The sequence below is a fragment of the Osmerus mordax genome, chromosome 26 (assembly GCF_038355195.1).
Source record: "Osmerus mordax isolate fOsmMor3 chromosome 26, fOsmMor3.pri, whole genome shotgun sequence".
Lineage (NCBI taxonomy): Eukaryota > Metazoa > Chordata > Actinopteri > Osmeriformes > Osmeridae > Osmerus > Osmerus mordax.
In genome coordinates, this window is record NC_090075.1 from 4,656,311 (window position 1) to 4,666,887 (window position 10,577).

Here is a 10,577-nt window from a genome sequence, read left to right on the forward strand (position 1 = left end):
GCCAAGGAACACGCTGGCCTCCAGCAGGGTGTGAGAATAAGACAGCGGTATGAAACGGGTTAGCTTCACGTCCTCCTGCCAGACTGCTGGCAACAGCCTTCCAAAACCACTAAGTGCCGGGATTATCCAGAGTGTTTTCAAACGGCCAGCATATCCACAAAACCTGCAGTTATCTCTGTGTAAAATGCTCCAGGAGGTTGCGATAAAAGATGACTGGCTTTGATACACTGAGATGTAAAGAGATAATGTAAGATTTGCGTGTAATCAGCAATTGTAATTAGCTAACAGTTGATTTGAAACACTTGAGAATGAGAGTTTCCTGTAATTACAGAATATAGTGGACAACTCCGTCTTGTGTAAAATTGATAGATTACAGGTCTACTGTAAAGTTGATTGATTACAGGTCTAGTGTCAAGTTGATAGCACTTTGGTCAAGAATGAAGGGCTCATTGTTCACAATAAAATAGAAGAAAATATTAAGGGAGGAACAAAGGACACCCAAATACAGCTTTAGCGTCTTTATTAACTTTAGTTTTTTTTTGCATAGGAAATGCACATCTTGCTTCCAGTAATTGAGTCTGCATGATCATGGTGCCCCTAACGGACGAGGGGGATGATATCCTACTACAACAGAAAAAAAGTAAAGGAAAAAATAAAGAACAACAGTTGAAAGAGAAACAAAGGAAAAAAGAACCGACAGAATCACACAAGGTTTTAGGAGGGCAGCCCAGACAGGGCAAAACTCACAAATTGTCTAAAATAAAGGATGGACACAATGATACTCGACCAACAATGGAGAGAGTGACGCCAAACAAACGCCAGGTGGTCATGAACACCGCTCAGTTCCATAAAAGTGTAGTAGAGGCACAAGGTTTTATTCAGTATCGGATGTTAATTATCATATATATATAACAGGTGTGTCCAGCGATGTTTTGGTGGAGGTGGGGTGATTGAACGGTTGGTGAGGGCATGGTGGTTGATGACTCAGTGAAAGGTATGCTGGGATTTTGGAGGGCTAGGTGATGGGGGCGGGTGACTCAGACTGTGGCAGAGGTTCAAATCCCCCCCCGCCCCCTCCCCTTTTCAGACTCACACTGGATTACTTAAAAACTGTCAGTAACGTCACAAGTTTAAGAGGGAACATTTTTTTGACTTCTGTCAACTTCTGAAATGAGGCTCTTGGATAACCTACAGCAGTCTGTACCTATGGTCTGAGTACAGCTAATTTACAAACTGTACTTCGTGTTAGAGTTGATTTAAGATTGAACATGGGCAACTAGCCTGTCAATTAACCAGCCTGACAGTCCATTAGCTTTTCAGTCTTAAATCTAAGGTGAGCAGTCTCAATTGATTTGTTTGTTCAACCTTTTGAGGGATGTAAGGGTCCTTTCCAAGGTGGACAAAGTTGACGGTGATGAAGATTAAGAAGTTTGAGATCTCCTCCCAATACAACCCAGACGAAGAGTCAATAGAGCGAAGGGGATAGAGGCTTAGCATTGTTTAGCCCGAGTCTCTAAGGTAGCATGTTTCTAGATCTTTCCCATCAACTTTCACACTTTGCTGGCGGCTCTTTTGAAGTTCTACCAGGCGAGCTCGACCAGGGCTTCCTGTCAGAGAGCCCGCCTTGGGGGCCGGCTGACGCTCAATGAATGATTCTGTCCTCGATAGTGCTGACCGGAGCAGAAACCACTTCTGCCATTGATCCTTCTCCTTCAGGGAAGACCTGTGTGGATGATCCACACTGAGGCAGATAGAGATTCTCAAGGTTTACATTAATGGTACTTCTGGACTTGAAGAGGAGAAATGAGAGTTCCAACTTCCCTTAATAGTTTGTGTATCTGTAGATTGTCTAACAAGTGTGTGTGTGTTTTGGGAGGGGTGGAGCAGGGGTTTGGGCTGTCCATTGAACACCTGGTCCAGTCATCATAGTACAGTAGCACACCCAGTGCTGAAGTCAATGAGGTGGATGGAAGAAAGTCGAACAAAAATGAAAGTATGAAAGTCAGAAGTTGCCATTATGTCCTCAATAGGAAAAGTGGCATCTAAGGTAACATCCAGCACTCTAATACAGGATGTTAACTCCTGTCAGTGACAAAATAATCAAGATGGTCCTATCAACTATTAAATAAAACGGATGTAGGGGGAGTTTGAGTTGTTGGGAAGTAAGAGGGGATTGTGATTGGAGGGTTGATTAGTGACAGGAGGAAAATAATCAAGACTAAACATAATATTTTGATTTTTGTAGATTTTTAGTTGTATTCATAACAGCTTACTAGGCGATTATGGAAGATCATGCAGTTATATCGTATGGTTATTGTACATCAGCTATAATCAGAGGGGTCTGACAGACAGCAAAGGCTACTGGTGTTCAGAAATTTAAACAATTACAAACAATTATTGTATCAGTAATCAGAAGAGCAATATAATACAGTTTTCACAGGCACTACATTTGATCTTTTTCATATATCATGTAATATGCTGGTTTGTTTTTATTTTCATTTCTTTTTGATTTTCATATAACTTGTTCGGTCCTTAAGCTGGGATCTCGAAACATAAGAATTGATAGTAAAAGGCAAAGGCTGAATTTAACAAAGTAGATACCCAAGTTTACCATTATACATATATATACACACATACACTGGATACGTGTTTATATATGCTTATGGATATATATTTCATCAGTGCATAGTTCTCATGCAGATTAAACTGCTATGCTTAATACGCTGTCGGAAAGCATGATAGTAAATTCAAATTGTCATATTTCCAGCTTATCTCACCCTAACTGGCTTCGTTTAGCATTTAGCACCACGTAATGGTTTTGCAATAGGATAAGTAGATATCTTTGTAAAGGAGTAGGGACACTGTATCCGTCACAGTAGAGCGTAAGGGTACAGCTTCAATGTGACCTGCCACATAAATCCAACATCCGTATTTTTTTACTCAGGTTCCTTTTTTGATATCACATGTATCACATGTCTAGCCTCAGGTAGCAATGTAAAAAAAAAAAAGGTTTTCCTTTCTTTCAGTACTTTTTTTAATGGTCAATTTACTCTTCCTGATACTGGAAGGTGTTCAAAGTAAGAGGGGGAACAGGAAAAGGGAAGCGAAAGATCTCAGGTGCCATTGAAGCTCTTCCCTCACGTTGCACGATTGTTCTACTGATATCAAATACATCTAATACCACTTTAATCAGTCACATATTTAGGTCTCTAGATTGATTGAAAGTATCTACTGGTAGTGGTTAAAAAATACCCTGGTTGCAGTCTGAAAAATTCTGCCATTTCTACATTACAGACTTTATATTCTATTAGGTTTCTACACTCCCCCAAACCAAAGAATTGAGGACTACAGTGGATGGGGGGGGGGGGGGGGGGATTTGGGGGTGGGGGTCGCTAAAGCAACAATGCCCGCAAGAATTTGGACAAACAAAAGACAACAAAGGCCTTTGATGTGCATTCGCAAAGCCCGTCCTTCATGCAACCCTGTCTCCTGATCGAGTGGCAGAATTCCTCAGACGGTGGTCAAAATATAGAAAATCAACATTTTAATGTGAGTTAAAACCAAGGAGCTACCTAGACTAAATCAATGATGTTGTTGCTCTCGCTGAATACTACGCTACCCCTGTTTAACCAAGAATAAGTTGGGTTTTAAACATTGGGTTTGATGAAATCTTTTCCCCACTTGAAGGATGAACAGTGAGACTCATAATGGCATCTTCGAGGAGGACATAATGCTTCACTTGAGGATTTCAGAGTTTTATTTATTTGACTCACCATCGTTAGCTCTGGGTAATGTCTGGGGGCTCGGTTAAGTATGGTATTGGACTTGACGTGTTAAAGATCAAGTGTACCATGTGGTCCTGTCAACATAAGGACTACCAGTCAGGAGCAGGGGGTAGGGATTGGTTGGAGTACAGCTTTATGGATACTGAGGGGGTCTAGGATGAAGTTGTCCCTGGGTGCTAGTCTCAGTGCTAGCTTTGTATTTTTCCACATATTGATTAAGGTTAGGATCTGGCAAGATTAACCTATCCTGTAATTCACCTTGGGGTAAATTCACCCTGTGGCGACTGAGGGCTTCTCTATGGTAATCACCGACAAAAAAAGCAGCAAGCAGGAAGCTTCCGGAAGATGGGTATGAAGAATTGAAATGGACGAACCTCCTCTTGGGAGAGGAGATCCCGTGAGGTCCATGGCCACGTGCGTGTGGCTCATGCACATGAGTGAGGTGAAGGGTGTGACATGTTCAGATGGTACGACCAGATTCCTGAGAAGACGAAGGTTTTAGATAGTGTGTCAATTGTTGTAAGTAAAGTAAGGTCTCCCCACCGCCCCTGTTCTGAGAGGGGTCAAATAAATCTGCAGCTTGTGACCAAATTTGCCAGGTTAAATAGTAATACATGTTTTCGATCATTTATTTAGATGCAGTAGATCAACAGCTCTTTGATCAATCTCATGTTGTTTTACAGGAGGAACTGGGAGAAGCTACAGTGCTGGCAGACTGTGTGAGCCCCTAGCTCACCTAGTATTATAACCCACAAGATATCAAGGGGTTATGTAGGTATGAATACAATAGGCTGCAGATGAATGTGTTAATAAAGAGAATTTTGTGAAACAATTGTTTTTCCCCCCCGGAAAGGTCATTTGGTGACAAAGTGGAGACAGTGAGGGAAAGAAATATATGGAAAAGAAAAAGAATCATGTTGCATAAATCAAGCTGTTTATTTTCCTGCATGGAATGGTGAACACAAAAAAGATGCCTAGATGCATTTATAATAGGGGCATCATTTGGCTGTCTATGTCATTGTCTTCTGCCTAAACTAAGTTTTAAAATGCATAAAAAACGCTCTTACCAATTTCCTCAGAATTACCTAGATTTAGCTTCATCAACACTGATGCAACAAATAACCTTCAAAACATACAGCATACTGTAACATCCATTTACAATGGGCTTTTCACCTCAATATCCTATACTTTTTAAGTATAGGAATTTGCTATACCATCAAAAGAAGAAAACGTCCTTAAATACATACAAAAAGGAAAGCAAAAAAGAAACAAAAAGGAAATAAGGAAACAGGAAAGTTTTCAACTTAAATCCAGTTCCCAGAGAACAAACAAACCCAGTTCTATTAATGTGGCCTTAATACAAACGATCAGAAAATTCACAACACTACTTTTTTTCCTCATTTAATCAATGTTACAAAAGTCCTGCATTATAAAATAGGGCAGCTTTAAAATCAGTGTAATTAATAAAACTATACAACATACAAACACGTCTCCCATAGTTAGGCCTTCCCGCCCTGCTTGCTCCGTCACTTTCTTCTTTTTTTTTTTTTCTTCAGCTATTCGTTTCTCATCATCACATCTTTCCACTTCTGTACCCAAAACTAAATTACACACACACACAACACAAGAACAAAAACAGTCTGCCCAAACTATTGCTTTTATGTTCTTTTTCTTTTTTGTCTTTCTTTAAAAAGGGTGCAACGTTGTCGTATCTTACATACACAGCCAAATCTTGCTGATTAGATGCTAGGCTGTTTCACAACAAGGTTTTGTGACAAAAATGTCCGTGCAATCGTTTTTTTCCCTTCGCTCTTTTAAGCCCTGGAAGCCGTTTTTCAATAATTCTCACTATTGTCATGTATTTCATATTTAGTGCAGATAATTAAGAAAGTAATGCCCAACTCATCGCTAAAGGGTAGGCAAGAACAAAGACCAAACAAAACCATCACACACTAAAGGAAACACACAATCCACGCAAATGTAACTACTAAACCATCACATCTGACACCCGGGAAAGACATCCCCATACTAAAATGTTTTTAAATGATATACAGTATGTACTAAACAGATAACAGGTAAACAATTTATATACGTAACTTCGAAGTCGCAATGTATATTGAAAGTGGGACTGTTATTCTTGGACGTCATATTTAGTTGTCTGTCAAAAACGTGGGTTTTGTGATGGAGAGGAAGTTTGACTTATTTAAGGCTTGCTTGTGACCAAGAGAGAGAAAGAAAGGATAACCATAATATTTGCTGTCATTTCATAAGTATCGAATACAAAAAAGAAAGTTGATTACCCGAGCAAGGCGGACTGGGGTGAGGCTAGCTTGTGTTTCCTGGAGTGGCTCTCCCACAGAGAACCACTCACCAACGCAGCCAGTCAAGTGCACGCTAACTTTGGTTGAAAAAAAAAAGAGAAGAAATTGGAAAAACAAGAAAAAAAACAAAAACTAAAAAACACATGACTAGTGTATTTCTACGTGAGTGCAAGCAGGTATTGCATATTTTTTTCTCATGATCATTTCTGGGAACAAAAAAAAACAGGAAGACTTAAAAAGGAAAAAAAAAACGAGTTTCCATTTAGAAATTGCAGCAACAGCCATAAATATCAATATACTAGTATTGTCAACACAATGTGTAGAGGGGGCAAGGTGTTGAACTATCTACACAACACTAAACACCTAAGAGCTCTCTTCCTACTCACTCAACGACTACAAAGGGCCAAACGGGGGAAGATTGACTCTGGCCTAGATTCACAGCAGTACAAGACGGATATTGCCTCTCAGGTCTTGTACACGTACAGTACTTCAACGTTGCTCGAGGAGAGCAAAAGCACTGCAGTGCAGGCCTGAGATGTCTTACAATGGCAGACGTAATACTGCATTTTTACTACCGGCAAGAGATCCCAAATTAATGAATGTTCCTTTTTTTTCTAGTTATACTACTACTTTGATCACTCCAGTTTCCTATACAATGGGAGGAGGGGACAAACAATTATCGAGAAATAAAAAATAAAGAAACTCTCCACATTGGAACTTGTGCAACAACTCAGGACTAGACCATAGCTCAAGGCACATTGATGAGGAACAATTGTTTCGTGCAATTCCATAACATACGAAAATGAAATATACTTTTTTGAACAAATCATTTGAAAAGGTAACAGAAGAGAGTAATAGGTTGTTGAGAAATGCTGAGATGTGAAGAAGAGGCTGATAGAAGTTGAGCTGGTTGATTGTGAAGGAGAGCAGTAGACAAGCGCCACTAGAGGGGCCAAACATATAGTTTGTTGGCAAAAGCCTGATGTTGGGATTACAATATTGTGTCTTTATTCACTAACTCTACATAATCTATGTAAAAATTTTGTCACTAACACTAGAACATGCAGATATTTTTTGTCATTTTTTTTTAAAAACTTTTATTCACTTTCGATCGACGATGAATGAGTCGGTCTTAAGTGTGTATATATATATGTATAGTATAGAAAACAAAAACTAAACAAATAAAATGGTAAGTTGCATGCGAAGCCACGGGGAAGCCTCACAGTCTAGTTGTGATCTTGCTTTGATGTGGATATCAATGTATTTGCAACACAAATGTTAACACAGAGGAACACTGCATTTCCTCATTCTCACCCAACTTACACCCCCTGATTCCAGACTCCCAGCCCATTGGCCAACTGCAGGAATAAGTGCTCCTGTTTGGACAAGGCCTCAGAAAGGCCATACCAATTGACAGGCAATCCACCACATGGACGCCGTTACGATTATCTTTTGTACTGAAAGTGTAGAAATTTACGGACTTTACTAGGTTCCTGATTGAGCCTCATGATCAATTGAAACAGCTACATTTTTTTCAAATCATGTGCTTTGTTAAAATAAGTTATTCACTTAGCGTTTAGCCAAACAATGAAAAGCAGTCTAAAAAATTCAAGCTGCAAGAAACTCCTAAAGTTGATTGTTTTAAATGACGATTTTTCTTAAAGGGATCTTGTTCTACAATACAAAAACAATTTACAAGATGAACAAACAAACAAAATAATAAAAAAACAACAACAAAAGCAAACACAGCTCTCCCCTTATTTTTCACAAGGCTATTGTTCTAGATTCACTTTTTTGTACCCCGATATTTTAGAGTCCCAGAGGAGTGAATGGACTAGGAAGAAAAATATATATATACTTTTCAACAATTGTTTCAACGACCTATCTTACAAAGATATTTAACTATCCAACAGCTATCCAACAAAATTGCACTTTCCTCAATTCAATATTCCACTGCTTAAGTCATGGATGTCTCCCATCATGTTAGTTTGTCGAATTACAGACCGCTAACCCGTCCTTTACATCGTATATAATTGTACAGACCGTAAGTGAAGGAACTGAAATGACCTCTATACAAAAATGAATCATGAGCAAGCCTCCCAGTCACAAGTGTAGCTTACAAGCCTCTCGTTTCAAATACCTCCTTGCAGCCTTCGTACGAGTTCCGCTATTTCACCCGATTGACCGATATCAAACGTCGAGCCCCTCCCCTCTCCTGCCCCGCCCCCAGAGTTTGTAGTGTGACGGGGTCGGTTCTCCGCAGGGTTTCCCATTCGCATCGTTCCATGTCCCTGGAAAGCCCCCGTGTGAAGACCGGGGGCCTGGTGGCCCGGGGGGGTGGAGGGTGGAGATGAAAGGGGTAGGTGGAGGTGAGGGGTGTTCACGGGGGGGGCGGTAACGGGTGTTCGGAGGGGGCGGTGAGTGGGGTTGGAGGTGAGGGGTGGTCAGGGCTGGAGGTGAGGGTTGGTCAGGGGATGGAGGTGAGGGTTGGTCAGGGGATGGAGGTGAGTGGGGTAGGGGGGTGGAGGTGAGGGCTGGTCAGGGGCTGGTGGTGAGGGGTGTGGGGAGCAGACACAGTAGAAGCTCAGGAGGAGGTCTTAGCTGGGGGTATCTCAGCCAGGTAAAACCTCCACAGCCGTGAGCAGCCAAACCTCAACCGAACCGCCGACCAGCTGAGCCAATCATGTCCCTGGGGGGTCGATAGAGAGAGGAGGGAAGGAGGAAGAGGCGATTAACTTCCGACCTTCGGCCTTAGTCGGAGGGAGGGGGGAGGGGGGGTTCCAGAGCTGTAAGTCTGTTGGATGAGGCGTGATTGCTCGTTGTCTTGGCAGCTGGACTGCGGCAGCCACAGGAAGGGGGGGAAGCTCTTGGAGTCAGAACGGTTAGGATCCCCCGCCTGGAGAAAGACCCACGAAAGACAGAGGTGCTCTCGTCCCTGGAGCTTCCACTTCCAAAAGAGACACAGAGGGAGAGAGAGGTAGAAGGAGAGAGAGAGAGAGAGAGAGAGGGAGGGAAAGCGAGAGAGAGACCGAGACAGAGGCCGAGAGAGAGCGACTGGTACGATATATGAATATGGGCATATAGACCATACATATGAAGGTATATATGGGCTATATAGATATATAGCATGGTTGTGTGTGTGTGTAAGCATGGCTAGATCGCGCCGTGTGGTGGAGTCAGCTCCAGGGATGGAGGAGTGGAAGAGGGAGAGAGGGAGGAGGAAGAGGGTAGACATGCTAATGCTGTAGTCTCTCTGGCGCTGGCTGGCAGGGGCGGGGGGGCAGTAGAGGTGGATGCTTGTGGTGGAGTCGGGCGAGTGGTGGCCTCTCTGTCGGAGAGGTGTGTCGGGTCAGGTCGGGTCGCACTCAGGGCAGCAGGTGGGGGGGGGGGGGGGGGGTGAGGGTCCAGCGATCTGTAGAGCGGGCGGTCGGCGGGGGGGTCTGGAATCCTTACCCCAGGTACCACTGTGGAGGAGAGACAGAAGGGGGGGGGGGGGGGGGGGTACACAGCTTAGATGGAGCAGGTAGGCATCTTGATAAAGACGGTGAGACAATCTCTCTCTCTCTCTGTCCTCCTTCTCCTAGTATCCCATGTTTCCTACTGTGGCAGGGTAGTCATGACCCTCTGCTCTGAACCAGCCCGAAACTTCCACAACAAGTCTTTAAGAGAGAGTGTATGTGGGAGTGTTTGGTGAGAGTGTGAAAGAGTGTGTGTGAGTGTTGGTGAGTGTGTGAGGGGTGAGTTTGTGGGAGAGTGAGAGAGTGAGGGGTCCTGACTATTCAGTGAAGTGCCTGGTGGGCAAGGACATCCGTCTGGGGGCCCGTGTTTCCCCTCAGTGGAATGGGCTTATTGATCGCTTCTCTCCATTGTTCACGCTTCCAGCCAGCGAGCAAACCCACCACCTCTTCTCCCTCCCTCCCTCCCTCCCTCCCTCCCCCTCCCTCCCCTCCTCCCCTCCCTCCCTCCCTCCCTCCCTCCCTCCCTCCCTCCCTCCCTCCCTCCCTCCCCTCCCTCCCTCCCATCCCTCTTTCCCGCCCTCACCCCCTTCTCAACTTCCCTCCTCCCTGCCCCAAGTTCAAGTTCATCCTCGTGTTACATCATGTCTGGTTGCCAGGGACAACCAGACAGGCCTAGACGTGACTATCATTAGCAAAGCTGGCCAGCCCGGGCCGGCACATCCCTCTTCCCTCTCTCCTCCCCTTTTCTACTCCTCTTTTCTCCCTCTTTCTCCCCCTGTCCCGCTATACACGCTCTCTCTCTCTCTCTCGTCACTGTGGTGCTCGCTCACCCCACGAAGACCCAGCTGCTAAACACACAGTGCTATTGATTCAAAGGGAGAAAAGACACAACATTCTACACACACACACACACACCACACACACACTCTACACACACACACACACTCTACATACACACACACACACTCTCGGTCTGCTCCCGCAGGTTGCTGTCTCCTGCACATCAAGCCTGC

At 43.6% G+C, this 10,577-nt stretch overlaps 1 protein-coding gene across 1 annotated transcript in view; it reads right to left on the reverse strand.

The window, feature by feature from the left end:
• Positions 1 to 4,702: 4,702 nt before the first annotated feature.
• The window catches only part of nfia (nuclear factor I/A), a gene marked incomplete at its 5' end in the record, with an annotated part of 14,550 nt that continues 8,675 nt past the window's right edge, over positions 4,703 to 10,577 (reverse strand). The window contains 1 exon segment of the mRNA XM_067230140.1: positions 4,703 to 9,570. Coding sequence (XP_067086241.1) covers positions 9,260 to 9,570 — 311 coding nt within the window.